The following is an 18,107-nucleotide window of genomic DNA, read 5'->3' as shown; positions in this document are numbered from 1 at the left end:
TGACATTGTTGACGTTTTCTTGGCTTCAGTTTTGTAAAGTATGCTTACTCCATCTATTCTAACTTCTTTGCTTTCAAATAAAAGGATGTTGACACCAAATGTTATCTGTATAAATTATTTTTAAAGAAGTATAGAGAGTATAAAAAAAAAAAAAAAAGGGTATATGGCAGCACTTCACACTGTATCAGGAATTCTAAAGAAGTGGAAGTGCTAAGAAAGTAATGTTAAAAAAAAATCTGTGTTATTAATTAATGAAAAAACTCTTTTCTGTGTATGTACGTTCAACTTCTACAACAAGACATCAACCTCCTTCACCTATAGTTTACATATAATTTTCTACTAGCTTTAATTCTTTTTTTTTTAAACTGTCCCATTCAATTATCTATTCTAAATTTCTGGTTTTAATTTAAATTTTCTATACATTGTGCAATTAAGTGTCCAAATTCCAAATTTATGACATCTATGACAAGGTCCTATCTTTGTTTTCTCTATTTTTTCTTAAATTTAGGTTTACCTTCAGTTACGTTTCTTCCTGCATTTGTGCTAATAGTATTAAATACACAAATTCAATGAAACTTCTTTTTCCACCTGATCATGTGCATCTCAAAGCCCAAATGTTTAATGTTTTTGATTTCATATTTTGTATGAATTTAATGAATTTTTTATTAACAAAATCAGTGATTTGAAGATAAGTAGTGGCAACACTGCTCAAAATGAAGCATTTTCATCTTTTGCCTGCGTGATCCTCAGTAAATCTCTTACATGGAACCCACGCTTTACACATATTCTCAGGAAGTTTCGAGCTAGTAAAGCTTCACTCTTCCCCTTAATTGCTCGAAACAGTGTTCTATCTATTGATAATAAGTTGCTCATTTACAAAACCATGTTGCGTCCAATTCTTAGTTATGCATGCCTCGTCTGGGCATACTCGTGCAAAATTTTGAGAAGGCAGTTACAAGCTGCCCAAAACGGGGTATTGCGTATGATATGTAATGCCCCCTGGTACATTCGAAATAGCCAAATTCGTAAAGAGTTAAGAATAGAGGATCTTTGTGATTTTTATTGCCGCCTATCTAGGGCATTTTATGATAAACAGGAACTTCTGGACAATCCTGTGGTTGTTAACTATTGTTATGATACTAGGGACCCCAATTTCAGTAAACGCCCAAGGGCGATCCTAAATGTTAGTAATATGTAATTTTGTATATGTGTTATGCAAATTGTTGCTCAGATTCTTTATTGTATATTGTTCTTTTTTCCTCCTGATTGCATTTTGTTTTTACTAGTGGCAGTAAGGCGTCGCACTTCGTATTTTGTTTCTCTTGTGTGTACATGTATTCTTCTGTGAAATAGTTGTTAAAAAATAGTTAATTATGTATGAATTAGTAATTAGGTACTTAAGGAAAAAAATATGTATTTATTTAATTATTTCGCACATTCAGTTATATTTCTCATAATTTGAAACTTTTATCATGTTATTCGATGAGGGGTAGGGCTATGCGCCCAGGCACCCTGGTGGTTAAGCACCGCAGTTCAATGTATGTATCCTTTGCCTGCCAGACTGTTGCCATTAGGCAAAATGTAAGATATATATTTTTCAATTTTAAACAATAAACTTCGTTATTTAAAATCATGTGCCAGCACTGTCTGAAATAAAGTACTTTTATTTTTTATCTCCCAATATATTTCAATTCAGTAAATTGTAAGTAAGATATATAGCTTTCAGATTTAATGTCTTGAGTATATAATATTTGAAAATAAGATATTTAACTTTCAGGTTTAAAATGCCTGTTTTCAGTAACAATTTGATGATTTAAAAGCCATAAACAGTTCTTAAGAATGCTTTTTCTTTTTAATTTGTTTCGTTTAAATAAAAATGCTTTAAAATCATGAGATGTCGAATTATAAATGTTAAATATTTTTAAAAATTGCACTAGCTGTGCTCAATAAAATCATTATATATTTTTTCTCTTTTATGATAACTATTTTAAGTGGTAAACATATAGCATAAACATATAGTAAAGGTAAAAAGACAAAAAAAATTGTGCAAATCACCATGTGAAGAAAATTGAATACTAGTATGAACTGAGAAAAGACATTATATATAAAAAAAAGTATTACGCAATTTAGCGCACTATCATGAATTCTAAAATTACGTTGCTTTTATTTTTTTCCACACTATTGAATTTTATGTAGTGTAAATGCAAAGAAAGCAATGCTAATAATACAACTAAAAAGAAAAGGGTTGTGTTAGCAGGAGTGAGACCTTCTGGTACAAAATTAAAATCTGAATCCTTTCAGATTTTCTTTCTTTTTGTCTGTACTTCAGAAAATATTTTTAGAATTTACATTTTCAGCAGAAGATGTTACGTATAATCACTTTTTCAATAATGATAAATTATTTTCTAAATGCATGTTTTTTTTTTTTTTTTTAAATCTCTTGAATAGTAGTTATGCTGGCTTAGTAACAAATATAATAGACTTCCTTTATTTTGTTTCACATAATTAAAAAAAAGGGGGAGTCGTTTTTTTCTTTTCTTTCTTTCTTCTTTTTTTTTTTACTTGAAATTTTTCTTTAAAGGTCTGATTGAAGTGCATTGTAAAATTATTTGATGCATTCCGAAGTGTAGTAAAAATTAATTTGGAGTTAAATGGATAATATAGTCTAGAAGTCATGAATAACGTTTAATTAATAAGCATTCCCTCAAACATTTTTGTGAGTTAGAGACATATTTCTTTCATGAAAGATCTTTAATTCATTTATCTACTGTATAAGTTTATTGAAAATTAATTGCAATTAGGCATATTTTATAAGTATTTTGGAATGAATATCAAAGTTTTTATAGAGATATTTTTAACATGATGAAAATACTAATATCCTCTTCTTAATGGAAGTGCACTTGCCTTTGCTATAATAAAAGACTCAAACTTTCTTGAATTTGGGGGGGGGGGAACTGAAGGAAAGTTTTGCTTTTAAGAGAAAGAAAAGAAAGTGAAAATATTGTTTAATGTTTGTTTTATGCAATGAAGAAAAATGTGAACTTATATAAGAACATTTTATAAAACTTTATAAAAGAAAGTCGTGCTAACAGTTAGTTTTCAAAGTTTAATTCTTTTTTATTCTCATTGGCACCTAAAATTACTCATTAAGATCAGAAGTTTATACATATTGATTGACAAGTGCCATTGTTTAAAAGTAAGAAGTTAATCTTAACTGTGAGCTTAGTGGAATTTGCATTTTCTTTTTGCTACTTTACCTGTGAAAATACTCTCCATTAATTGTGAAGGAACTACCATAAAGTGTTGATATGCCCAGCAAGTTGTTTAAGAAAGTTAGATATGCATTTCAAGCCCAGGTGGTTGTAGATTTCAATTGTAACCAAATTGGAATTATAGCAGCAATGCAAATCAAGGTTATTATTGTAACCAAATTGAAATCTTAGTCTGCTGTAGAAAGTTTTGTACAAGAGGAGCTTATTTTTTAGTTTGCTATGATTTTATGTTTTATAAAACTCAGTAATGATTGATAAAATTCTACTTAAATCTTATCTTTGTATTGTACTTTCTGCAAGAAGTTAAGCAGTACTAGGGATGATAACCAGCCAAGTATTAGATTAATTTATATAGATTGTCATTTAGTATTCAGATAAGCTTTAAGTTATAGAAGTTTATGTGGGATATTTTGAGTGTCTACAAAAAACTCTGTGGTTGAAAAAAAACACGTAAGTTGAAGCATTGAAGTAGTTAATTGTACTGTTATATTTTAAGCCTCTCGTACCAACTTTAGATAAGAGGAATGAAAAAGTATTCCTCCCTTTCCTACGCTGAGATAGATGACTAGGAAAGTTGTATTAATAGTGAACTAATCAACACAACAGCAATGGTTTTGACGGGTAATCAAAGAAGTAGATAATTTTAACAAAAGAATTGGAAATAGATTTCAAATAATTTCACAAAATTTTTTGCTTATTTAGTTAAAAGATAAAATTTATTAAGATCCTTCCCCCCCCCCAATAAAAGCTAAATGAAATAACTTTTCAGCCAAAAGAAATTTCATTTTAATTAAATTTAGAGGTTTTTTTTTTAAATAAATCTGAAATTTAAGAAATACGTAATATGGTGCATGAACAATTTTTTTGAAAATGTTATGATTAGATGTAGAAGATGGCTTGACAATTCTTCTCATGTATTTTTATCAAGAGTGCACAAGTCATAGATAACTAGCTGCAATTAAATAATTTTAGCCCAAAAAATTATTATATATATATATATATACACACATATATTATTATTAATGTTTCATGTTCAAATTTAATTTGGTATTTTCTGATTATCCATACACTCCCCAAAAAGTCATGAAAAAGTATTCATGAGGCAGAGCAGTTTTTTCCCAGTTTATTGCCACAATAATCATGTGGTAACCCACAGTGTCCCCAAAAAGTATTTATGCAAACAACTTGTGTATCCACTTAGCACATGTCTAATCTGCAGTGTCACCCAGAAGTATTTATGTGATAACCTGTGTATTTCCTTAGCATATGTCTATTTTCATTGGTATGCTATGCTAAATCTGTATGATGCCGCATTTGTGCAAATCTGCTGTTTTATAAGCAAAACCAGATTGCTGTGTGCATGGAGAGAAGAGCAGCATAAAAAAGAAACCCAGGTAGGCAAATAGCCCTTATCTGTTGGCTAGTGCATAATGCCAAAGTTGTGTGATGCCAAGTTTGTGCAATTCTGTGATGTTTTTGAAGGGGAAGGAAAAATAGATGTCATGGGAAAACAGTGCAAGCTAGAAAGATTTCTCAGAAAAAGGTAAATGTTTACCAATGTTTCTAGCTTTTTAAATTTTATTGACTGACTGCCCTCGTATAGAATTTTTAGTGTGCTGGTTTTTGAAAATGGCTGTTGTCTTTCATGTGTTAGCTTAGTAAAAAATTAGTCACCAACAAGTTTGCAATTACTCTTCAAAATTGTCAACAAGTGCATAAAATTTTTGTGCGGGTGTAGATAATCAGAAGATAACTTTATATGCTTGAACATTGATGTTAATAATGGAAATGATCATTTTCATATGTGTTTTAAAGTTGTTTAGTCTTAGGCAATGACTTCGGTCTTTTTGTTCGTAGTTCCATGGTTTGTAATCTCTGTGTGTAAGATTTTAGTTTTTTGTAACTTTTTGTCTGGTCATTGGAAATAATAATATATAGAGAGAGTTCTTTATTCGGTAATTTTTTTATTAGGCCATTTCATAAATTGTAGCTGTATACTCGTAATTAAATAATCAGAAATGATGTAATCAAAAATGAAAATTCTGTTATTTCTTTTATTTATTCATTTTTCAGATCGTACATAAAACGGCAATTTTGTTTTCAATAATCATATAGTTATTGTGAATGAATATGTTTTGAGTTCATTAGGATTCAGTGACATCATGTTGTAACAAACATGAAAAGTAATTAACTTATTCACTTGTATATTTTTCCTCCTAGTTTTTTCAGCATATCATTTAAAAATGTTTTAGTTATGGTATCAATGTAAAATGTATGCAAAAATAGGAAATTATTTTGTATAAGTAAAACAAATATTATTGAAATTGAGAAATCCTTTGAAATAACTAATATCACAAATTTAAGCTGTCTGTTATTAGAATTTAATTATTAATTTTAGTGAAGAAGATGCTGTCAATCCAATGGTAGCTGGTTTTCAAGATGAGATAGATCCAGAAGATGTTGCTGTTAATATTAAGGAAACTGTTACTCCTGACTTTCATGACATCTCTGATCACAGTAGTGATGCAGAAAAGGAAGATCGTGCAGTTAACAGAAATAAGGGTAGAGACCACAAAGATATTTTTGCATTATATCTTAATAAGAAATCACGTCTAGTGTCTGATTTGAAATTTCCTAAAAATTTGGAGTTTGAGTTTTATAACATTAGAAATATTTTTAGTTCAGTACCTTATGCTATCTGTGTACCATGGCTAGCATTATAATAAACAAAATCGAAGGCCTTTTACGTATCATATAACCATACAGTCATTAAGTTTTCAAAATGTTGCCATGCAGCAAAGTATTTTTAATTTGTCTTTCAAATTTAATCAGTCTATAATTGATGAACAAAGTCAACAATTGAAATACAATACTCACAGTTCTTAATAATTTTATATCTTTATTTTTAATATAATATATCTAACACATTTAAAAAAGCATATTTATGTTACATCCAGTTGATAATTTTTATGAACACTTGCAGGGTTACTGTAATTAGTGACAGCTGTTTCTAATGCCGTATTAATTTATTATTATTAATATGTATTTGGTTTCTTTTAATTTTTTTTATTTAGTATTAATTTTGTACTCTGTTTTGTCTGTTTTTCTTGCAGAGAAATCTGAGCCACGACCCTCTTCTGTTTTAGAGGTAAGCAAATATTATTGTTTAATAAATATTTTAAGCAATGAAAGAAACAGAAATTCTGTAACTAATTTACATAACATTTAATGTAGAATTTTTGAACTTTTAAGGAATTGTTATACAATTTACCGTGGCTCCTATGGCCTGGTGTAGAATCGAGTACAGAATGTATTTTGTTTTGATGCATGTTAAGGGTATGTGCATAATACATCTCTTTTTTTTTAATCCAGTACATTGTTCTATAATCTGCTTGTGAACTCCCAATTAAAAAATTAAAGGAAATCTATTGACATAATTATTTGCATCCAGTTTTCTCCCCAAAATGTTTGGTGGATGCCCATGTTCAGGACACAGTATGAAAAACTAATTTTAGTGATTAGATAACTTACTATGTATATGTTATGCAAATTGTATGTATGACAGATAAAAGTTGGTATGGAGGAATAAAAGAAAGTTGTACAGTGCTGGTTATTACCAGCGTATCGAATATTTTATTAAATATTCAAAACGCTGAGAAGTAGACTGCATACTTCTTGCAAAGTTTCTATTTTGAAGATAATGTAGATGGCCAAGATTCTTTTTTTGTTTTATTCCACTGTTATATATTTTTCCTTGGAAGCTCTTAGTTGAATTTTATGTAGTCATAAAAGTCATGAAATGAATAATTCACCTTCACGTTTAATCCTTCAGGATGACTGTGTCATATAAGCATTCACAGCCAACTGTAATCACAGAACCAGGTGTGTCATATATGAATCACCGTTTAAATGCTTGTACCACTTACAAATTTTTAGATAGAACATTTAATTACAGTCAAAAGTCGTTAATCCGGACTCTTCGGGACTTCGGCGATTCCGGATTATCGATTTTTCCGGATTATAGATCATCAGTTTAAATCTGGTAAGATGGCATGCAGAAATTACAAAATTAAAAATATGAAACCATAATTTATGAAATAAAGAACAATTATGATCTAAAGGGTATCAAAATTTACAAAAAGAAAAAGCTTAATATTTATTTGTTTACTTTATTAAACATTTCTGTCAATGTAAGTTGTTTAAGTTGCTTCATTTCATGTGCTAATACTTTCTCTTTAATTCTATAAACAGACATAATTTCTTGTTTAGTTACAAAGTTCCGCTGTTCAAGTCCTATAATTGCTGTGTTGAGAATACCGACTAATTTGTCAATCGAAATTTTTTCGTTTTCAATAAACCTCTGGGTCACTTTCTTCACTATCGGAAGCGAATTATAATGACGAGGAACTTGATTTAAATCGTATCAAAGACGGAGTACATCGAGATGAAATACTACCTTTAGTAAGGAATTATAAGCCAAATAAAATAAAAACATCCTGAAGATAAGGATAGTGCTGACAGATCAGCTTCCAATTCATTGCACGCCACGGCGTGAAATTGATAAACAGATTTCGGATTTCGAAACATACTTTCGCTTTGTAGATCCTTTACATATTAGTAAATATATATCGGAAATTCTATTTGACATAATCGAAAGTTAAAGCTTACTTTTATAAAATTGCTCTAACAGACTGCAAAAAATAATAAGCCGATCCAATTCGAAGATTAAGGAACAATGCAATCTGCAACATTGGTAGAATTAGATAATTTTGGCTTAGCTTATACCGACCGTTACACATTAAATGCGCATGCGCACATGCATATTCGCAGCCTTAAAGGTCTTACGCACACTCGTAAACGCCTATGCGCATACGTGAACGCGACACATGCGCAGAAAGTTTGTAGCTTTGAGGTCCAGATTATAGATCATTCCGGATTATGGGTGTCCGAATTAACGACTTTTGACTGTAGTATCTTTATTTTGGGGGGACTAGATGTAGCCCTGTGTCTGTTATGGTGGAATTTATAGAGAGTAGAGAACGTTCACCCTCATTCTGTTACAGTATTTTTAACTTTTAGTCTTTTATTTTAGAATGAAAATGGAAATTGTGGTTGAGTAATGTAAGTAAATAGAGTTATTAATTGCGTGAGCTGGTACAAACACATGGAGATGTTCTCGATGCTTCTGAACACTTTTCTTTATTTTTGATGATATGGGGATATATATTGTATTGTTTATTTACTCGTCTTAGAGTTTGGCTGGAAAATATAATGATAAAGTTTTCAAATTAATTCTTACAACTATGTGAGTGTTCCTCTCATCATATGCTAAAAATTGGTGCAATTGTAAACGCCTATGCGCATACGTGAACGCGACACATGCGCAGAAAGTTTGTAGCTTTGAGGTCCAGATTATAGATCATTCCGGATTATGGGTGTCCGAATTAACGACTTTTGACTGTAGTATCTTTATTTTGGGGGGACTAGATGTAGCCCTGTGTCTGTTATGGTGGAATTTATAGAGAGTAGAGAACGTTCACCCTCATTCTGTTACAGTATTTTTAACTTTTAGTCTTTTATTTTAGAATGAAAATGGAAATTGTGGTTGAGTAATATAAGTAAATAGAGTTATTAATTGCGTGAGCTGGTACAAACACATGGAGATGTTCTCGATACTTCTGAACACTTTTCTTTATTTTTGATGATATGGGGATATATATTGTATTGTTTATTTACTCGTCTTAGAGTTTGGCTGGAAAATATAATGATAAAGTTTTCAAATTAATTCTTACAACTATGTGAGTGTTCCTCTCATCATATGCTAAAAATTGGTGCAATTGTACTACAAATTGAATTTATACAATTTTTTTTTCCAAAGTTAAGCTTAGTAGCACAAATTACCCATCCCAACAAGATGTTGCATCATGTCAGCTCTACTGTCCCAAGACAGCTGATTGGTGACTGAAGTGCCCATCCAGAAAGGGTTAGCTATTCCTTTAGTGTTGATGCCTGTAATGGAATTCTTTATGAAGATTATATATTAGTCATAGTGAAAAAATCCTTTTGCTACAGCTGATGTATTTAGCAGCAAAACTTATTAATATCCAGTCATTCTCATTTGTAAATACCAAACATTTTTTATATCAGATTGTCCAAGCTATTTCTGGTCGTCTGGTAACCCTATCAATATGGAGTTGTTAATTTCCAAAATGATAACTTTTATTTTCTGCTTTGTTCTTAAATGTGATCAGAATGGTTTAATAATAGGCATTGAACAGTGATCTCATTTCGTAAATTAGTTTTTGTATATCTGTACAAATTTCTTTTATTAAGGAATGGGACTTTTGCATTTGTTAGTACCCATAAAATAAGATAAATGTTTCAAATTTTAGCATACCTTGAAATTTTTTGATACTGTCTGATTAACTGACCAGCCCTGAAAAAATCACTGGGCAGTGTTCTATGTTACCAAAATAGCCACTCTAGAATCTTATAAAAATGTTAGCTTAAATGTTTTATTTTATGTTTTCTTCTTGTAAATTTGATGGCCAGCTGGAGGTAAACTGACATGGTTGCTGCCGATTGACTGATGATGTATTTATACTATGGAATCAGTGAACTCTGCTTTTGCTTGCTTCCTTTTTATTTGGCCTTTTTATTTGGTAGTTTTTATGTTTAAGAATAAAATAAATATCAGTTTTGTTTTTAGAAATGCTCCTTACTGAGTAGTACAATATGCTTTTCAATATATTGCTATACCTCCCATAGTGACAGGTTATGGGCCCAGGCAACCCAGTGCTATAAGATTACAAGTGAAGAGGGCTTCTGTCTATAGCAAAAGAAGATAAAGCTGGTTCAAAGTGTTATGCTTACGTATAACTGAAGATGTCACTGTTACCAGAAGGGTTTCAACTGTTAAACCATGACATCTGGGATCGATGAAAAGTCTAAAGTGCTGGAGATTATTAGAAGGTAGTGAAAAATTATTGGATAAAAGGTTTATTGCACACTGAGAGAAAATAAATATTCACTGCATTATACTATCGAAATAAAACAGAGTTCAGGTTATCTATATAAGCATGTTAAAGTGGGAAAGAAGTGTAGGAGGTTTTTGTTGAAGCACTTTGAACCAAAAACAAGAACAAAAGTAATCCAGCTATTGGATGAATTTTTCAGTAGTACGTATGCACCAGATGAAGAAGTGGGGTTATTCGTTGTGCGAGGATAAAAATGACTGTGAACAAACAAGTTGACTGAAGCTGGACACAATTAAGCAAATCTTCATAAAGGATTTCCGGCAATCCAGCATTTACCTCAAGAATACTCCAGGATAGTGCAGCTGATATATAGGTGAAAAGTTGAGGATTTTATGTTAGAACCATTAATAAGCATTAATAAGGAACACTGAAGCATTAATAAGAAAAGAAAGTTGACATTGTGAAGCAATCTCCAATTTAGAAGCCAGCCAAGTAAGTTAATTTAATACTATTAGAACAAATGCAGGAAGAAACAGAACTGAAGGTAAACCTAAATTTAAGAAGAAATAGAGTAACAAAGATAAGATAGGACCTTGTCATAGATGTCATAAATTTGGAATATGGACACTTACTTGCACAATGTAAAGAAAATTTAAATTAAAACCAGAATTTTAGAATAGATGATTGAAAGCGACATTTTAAAGAAAAAGAATTAAAGCTAGTAGAAAATTATGTGCAAACTCTAGGTGAAGGAGGTTGATATCTTGTTGTAGGAGTTGGTTAAAAAAAAATTGCATTACGTTGAGATGAACTATAATGCTTTTATTTCTACTAGAATACTCCAGGTTACATGGGGTTTCTTCCCCAGCTTTACACTTCTCGTAACAGCTATATACCACAGTGAGATTAAGCTCCAAACAGATGGTTCTCTTGGCACCTCTCATTCATTCTTCTCCTTCACTGCAAGCTTTGCCCACACCACACACCCCAGTGTTTCTTTTTTTGTAACCATATATAACAGAAAATCTCCTGACACTGCTTATGATGCAACATATTCATTTCTTGAACCTATTAGGTTCAATAAAAAGAAAAAGTGAGTTAGTGAAGATTAACTCGCACACAGTTTATAATTCCATGTAAACATAAACGTTTAACAGTTATGTTCCAACATTATTCTCAAATGGCAAAATGAAAGTCTTTGAAACACCCCTTTTAAATATGCCAGTTTTGTCTTCATGTTTTCTACTCGTATTTTGTTGTCACCTTCTGGAAAAACATCTACCACTCTCCTTGGTAACCAGCTACAAATTTGCATATCTTCTGTAATGATAACTTAACTCCCTCTTTTCACATTATTCTTGGTGAGCATCCACTTAATTCTTTGTTGTAGATTGTTTAAGTGTGTGACCACTTTTTCTAAATGAGTTGAGTCAATTTTGTTACCTATCGCCAATGAGAAAGTCTGTTATCTGGCCAAGTATTAAAATCTCTGTCAGGGATATCTGTTATTGAACGACATATAAAAAAATTTGCAGGTGTCAACACTTCAAGATCATTGGGATCTGTTGACAGATGGATAATAGAATGACTGTTAAGTTTCCCTTCAATCTGATTTGTTACTGTCTGAAGAAACTCTTCTAAAGTTAATTCTGCATTAACTGCACAATGCATTAAATGGTGCTTAAAGCTTTCACCCTAACTTCCCACAATCCTCCAGAAGTGGGGGATAGGGGAGGAATAAAATTCCATTTAATACATTCCATAGCTGGATGTCTCATTAAGATCTTTTTAATAATAGTGTATGGTGTCTTTCTTTCATTGTAAATTGCAATAAATTTTTATTAGCATTATCACTAAGTAATTTGCTACTTTTAGCACATCTGAAAAAGGATCTTTTTAAGGTAGCAATAATTGATTCGGATGCAAGATCTGTAACTAATTCTGAATACGTGGCACAAGTTACAAAACAAATGAAAATGCAAACATAAATTTTGCTATAAATACTTCTTTCTACTGCTTGTATTGACGCTTGTATTATTTGTGATGTTTGTATAAAGAAAGGACTGAAAAAATATTAATACCTGTACTGTTGAATGCATAATTTTGATTCACTCGATCTTGAGTTAAGATGCTTAAAAGCTGATTTGCACCAGTCGATTTGGCTTTGAAACAAGAAATACATTTGTGGGCAATGCATGCATGATTTACCATTTAGTGGCCAAAAGAGTTGCCTAACATAATATAGCAATAATTCAACTCCAACATGCAAATGTGTCATAAGGAAATACTGTGCAATATGTTTTGTTAGAACATGCTTATCAGGTAAGATTTTGGATGTTTCTGGCAAAGTTTTAAGTTGGTGTTTTGCAACCTATCACCAACTCTCAAAACACCATCATTACCTAGAAAACGATACAAATTAAGGATGTGATAATTTGTATTTAATGATTTCCATGCTTAGCTCAGAAGAAAAACGTACCACTTATTCCAACTTCTAAATTTCTTGTTAGCGGCAATTGGCATTGTTGATAAATGTCAGACACCATGCAATAACTCTTTGCAGTTTTATGAAAGACAAGATTTTAGAAATCACTGGTAACCTTTCTTTGTCTACTCCAACAGCACATGAAGATTGTTTCCATTCTTCTTTCAGTGCTTTCCCACAATATGGAATTTTTTATCAAAATGGAATTTCTCTTTAACATAATCACTCTGGACCATTCCACCAAAGTTTACGAGCTAACAATTCGCTCAGATAAAGTCCTGTGACACACAATCAGCTGGGTACACCTTTCCTTGAACGTAATTTCAATTTTCAGCTGGAAATGTAGCCTGAATCTCTGACACACTATGTGCTACAAATGTTTGCCATCAGTTAGGTTTCAGACATTAGGAAAAATAATACAATACTTGAATCATTCCATTCATTTATAGAATGAATTTCCACTCAGAATGCTCTTTTAACTGCTTATTAGTGGATTAACAAAACAGCTGCACAGAGTTCCAATCATGGAATCAAAGTCATTTAATGGGTGCAAATTGAGTTTTTTTATCAACAGTTTTACACAAATGCTTGAGTGCTTAGATGACCTAACATAAATTACTATATCATAACCTTGCTCTGATGCATCACAGAAACCATGCAGTTGAATCTTCAAAGGTTCAGGTAGCAGAACATTTCTTGGATCCCAGGCAAGTTTAAATTTTTAAAGTTCTTGAATAAGAATTTTCATTGATATGACAAAAAATGCAGTCCAACCAAAGGATCAAACTGTTTTGCTGTGGAGGGCAATATAGTTTGTTTTGTTTGAATGTCTTGACAATGATCACAAAATTACAGAAAAATTCATTTATTAGGATCCCACTGCAGGTCAAGAACTTTTCTAGACATACTTTTCACAATCATATGAGGTTTATCATTAGTTAAACTCTTTATGTTTACATTTTCTAGCACTAACCTTTCATTGGTGGACCACTTGTAGAGTTCAAATGCACCTAAGATTTGACTTACTATACTAGCTCAGAACATTCTTGAATGTTATCCGCACCCGTCAACACATCATCCACATAAGAAGCCCTTAGCACTATGTTGGTGATTTTAGGAAAATTCTCATTTTCATCAGCTGCTAATTGCTCCAAACTCGATCACACTGCTAGGAATTATCTCTCAAATATAATCTTTGAAATTCCATATGTTTAGGCTCAATTTTTACTTCTCTATACATTTTCTCAAAATCAGCAGTTATTGCAATATGCTGACACCTGACTCGCAAAAGAGTATTAATCACATTGTCTTGGTTTTGAAACCAACCATTAACATGCCATTAAGAAAAACATCTGATGATGACTTTGTACTTGTATCAAACACTACTCTTAAATTTGTCATTAAGCTTGACTCATTTCAGATAAAATGATGAGGTGTATAAAACTTTACAATCTGTTGATGAAATTAATTCCACGTGACCCAACAGTAAATATTCTTGCCTGAACTTTATGTATTGATTATAAATTTCTGGCATTGAGGAAAATCATTGCCCTAGATAAAGAAATCTACAAAAAGCCATTTCCTGCAAGTTACCCAAAAGTTTACTTTTAGGTTTGAAACGAAGCTCAAATAAGTATCTTCCACATTCATCATGGCTATGTGAATTTTAAAAATGATCCTCACATAACCTTTCTTGTGACCTTGTGAGTCCGGGATACCTCTTAATTTCCAAAATAACTTCACTAATTTTTCAGTATTTATCCTTAGGTAGTGTTTTGAGGTCGCTGGTTAGACTCTATACTAAAGACAATTTTACAACAACAACCAATTTTATTTTGTGGACTGTATCATAACTAAAAATCTAAATCGAAAATGATAAATTCCCGACCATACTGGATCAAAAAACATGTATGCTACGCTAGGAATTCGAATCTTAACTAACTAAAATTGCGCAGAAACAATGCGCTGTACATAACTTTGAAGTTGCGCAGAAACAATGCGCTGTTCGTGACTTATATTGCCGCGTCGGAGGCAACATATCGCCCCACGTTGCAATATCTATGATATGCAAACTAAATCTAAGTATACAATTCAATATCAAATGCTAACAATTCAGCTATTCATTTTTTTAAACATTAACAAAAGACTTAAAGTTAGTAAATCATTTACAGAATGAAATAAACAATTCAGAAAATTCGATAAAGTTTGAACATTTGCAAATTTTTTCAGTAGTTATATATATCAACATTTCAAACAGTAAAAAATATTGACAATTTTTATCAAAATTACCAAAATATAAGTATAATAAAGAACAATGTATATTTTATTAACAATAGAAATTAATCCTTGAAGTTATCCTCAATAGGCAATAAACAAATTTTTGATATTGGCCTTTTAATTGGACCAAACTTTGTGTTAATAACTGTTACTCGTATCTTACCATCTTTGCCAGGAATCGTCTGATCAATTCTTCCTAGTAACCATTTAAATGGAGGTAAATGATCATCTTTAATAATAACCAATGTATTTTTCTTTATATTATCCTTTGAAAAATACCATTTCTTTCGATGTTGCAAGTGCTTAAGATAGTCAGTTATCCATCATTTCCATATAATCTGTATCATTTTAGTTAATTTTTGTCATCTTGACAATCTGCTTTCTGACAAGTCTAAAATTTGAGGTTCTGCAATTGAGTTTATGGGTCTACCTATTAAAAAGTTACCTGGCGTCAAGGGTTCGTAATCTGAAGGTTCAGACGATAAAGGAGAAAGAGGTCTCGAATTTAGTATTCCTTCAATTTGATCAATTACGGTTAAAAATTCTTCATAGGTTAATTTAACGTCGGAAATAGTTCTTTTAAGATGAAATTTGAAAGATTTGATGCCGGCCTCCCAAATTCCACCAAAATTGAGGGCACGAGGAGGAATAAATTTCCAAGAGATATTTTCAGATGCCAAATACTTACCCAAAACTTCATCAGGGACAGTAATTAACGAAGTAAGTTTCTTTAACTCTTTGTGAGCTCCTACAAAATTAGTTGCATTGTCACTAAACAGACATGAGCTTTTACCTCTACGCGAGAAAAATCGTTTTAAACATGCAATAAAGGCTTCAGATGTTAAGTCAAATACTATTTCTAAATGAATCGCCTTTGTAACTAAGCAAACAAAGATTGCTATATAAACTTTATGTAAACTACTTTTCCTTTGATTTCTATATTTGATTAGAAAAGGGCCTGCAAAATCTATCGCTGTGTTATGAAAGGTTAGATTTGGATTTACATGTTCAGGAGGTAAATCAGCCATTAATTGATCTGAAATGATAGGTTTATGACAAAAACAAATTACACACTTGTGAACTGTTTTTCTAGCTAAGTCCTTGCCACCAACAGGCCAAAACCTTTCCCTAACAAAATGTAACAGTGCTTGAGGACCAGCATGAAAATTTTTTAAATGATAATGAATAAATATTAGCTTGGTAAGCTTATGATTTTTTGGCAATAAAATTTGATGTTTAGAATCATAATTAATTGTGGCATGAGTTAAGCGACCGCCCACACATAATATATCTTTTCCATTTAAAAATGGATTTAAAGTTTTTACCTGACTTTTGATTACTCTCTGATCTTGAAGTGATTTAATCTCCTCTGCAAATTCTATTACCTGAACCATTTTTATCAAGTGCATTTCCGCATCTTGATATTCAGTGATACTAATGGGGCCTGTTTTCTTCACTGGACCTTTCAGATTGGACAGAAACCTGAAAATAAGACTTAAAATTCTAATTAGTTTAACATAATTATTTGTTAATTCAAAAGAGGTATTCCAAAACAAGTTTAAATTGCAGTTCAAATTAACATCTAAAGGTTTTTTAAGTTCATCCTGATAAGCAGGAGAATCTATGAGAGTCTTGTCAAGTTCAAATAAAGAAGCATCACTAAGTTCATTCTGTTCAGGACCATTCCACCACAAGGAAGATGTGACAAGTTCATGAGGATAAGCACCACGAGAAATCAGATCTGCCGGATTATTTGCTGATGATAAGTGCTTCCAGTGTCGCGGTTTTACTAGTCTTTGGATTTTGGAGACTCTATTTGCAACAAAGGTCTTCAAAAGATGAGGAGAAGTCTTCAACCATGACAGTGCTATCGTTGAATCAGTGCACAGAATGATGTCATCTAAATGCATCTTCAATGAGTTGCTAACTTTCGAAATCAGATGAGCCAATAACAAACATGCACAAAGTTCCAATCTTGGAATAGATAAAGTTTTCAATGGAGCTACACGAGATTTGCTGGCTAGTAGATGAGATGACGAGCTGTGATCTTCATCGACACAAATCAAGTAGACAACTGCATCATAAGCGGCTTCCGAAGCATCTGCATATCCAATGAGTGAAATCTTGCTTGGATGATTAGAGAGGATGCAACGATTAATTTTTATGTTTTCCACAGTCTTTAAATTTGAAACTACCTGTTGCCATTCGTGAGCAATAGTTGTGAAAAGTGGTTCATCCCAACTCAGTTTTTGAACCCATAATTTCTGTAAAAATATCTTGGCTTTGGTGATTACCGGACCAATCAGTCCTAAAGGATCATAAAGTCTGGCTATTGTCGATAAAATGTCTCTTTTGGTACATGATGATTTCTCCTTGATTGAGACTTTAAAGCTGAATTCATCCTTCTGAGAATTCCATGTAATGCCTAAAGCTTTAACAACATTATCACTTTTGGAGGAGAATGAAAGCTCAGAGCTTGTAGAAGGGCTATCCAACAGTTCAGGAGAATTAGAGTTCCATTTGTGCAAAGTCATTCCACAACTATGAAAAAGCTGTATAAGCTGATTTTTCAATTCACTTGCTGAGTCTAAGTTTGATGAACCAGAGATGACATCATCATCATAACAGTCTGACAAGTTTAACTAATTGATTGAGTCTAATGTCGGCTAAGTGCTTTGAATTTCCTAATTATTCGTCTTTCATAGGCATTTTTACGAAAAATCTGCCATCTTCATTTCGTCTGTAAGTGTCTTTGAAATGTTGTTCACAGAATTCTTCTTCTTGGCTAAGAATTTGCTTTTCTTCACCAATATTTTCCACTAACCAAAATTTTTCTACCAATCTGTCAATATTATCAACATTACCGATAAGTCCACAATAATTCTGACAATTTTCAAAGGATGTTTTCAAAGAACCAGCAGCTATATAACCAAACACAGAATTTCTGAAAACGAGTGATTTCGTAGAAGATTTAACTTGGCCATTCATAAAAATGTCATAAAATATTTCTGCTCCTTAAAGCAGATCTATACTAGATGGAGTTGCAAATTCTGGATCAGCCAAACTTGATGTATCAGGAATATCTATATTTTCAAT

At 31.8% G+C, this 18,107-nt stretch overlaps 1 protein-coding gene across 2 annotated transcripts in view; it reads left to right on the top strand.

The window, feature by feature from the left end:
• LOC118201934 (rab-like protein 6) overlaps nt 1-18,107 on the top strand; it is a 100,529-nt gene that overhangs the window by 67,033 nt on the left and 15,389 nt on the right. For both annotated transcript variants that reach the window (XM_085806519.1, XM_035374090.2), the window contains exons 13-14: nt 5,671-5,834; nt 6,386-6,420. In XM_085806519.1, the coding sequence (XP_085662645.1) occupies nt 5,671-5,834; nt 6,386-6,420 (199 nt within the window). The remainder of the gene's footprint in view (nt 1-5,670; nt 5,835-6,385; nt 6,421-18,107) is intronic.

The sequence above is a fragment of the Stegodyphus dumicola genome, chromosome 12 (assembly GCF_044657685.1).
Source record: "Stegodyphus dumicola isolate Sdum_Otavi_A_Nest chromosome 12, ASM4465768v1".
Classification (NCBI taxonomy): Eukaryota; Metazoa; Arthropoda; class Arachnida; order Araneae; family Eresidae; genus Stegodyphus; species Stegodyphus dumicola.
The sequence above is the reverse complement of the archived record's forward strand: the minus strand, read 5'-3'. Positions and strand labels throughout refer to the sequence as shown.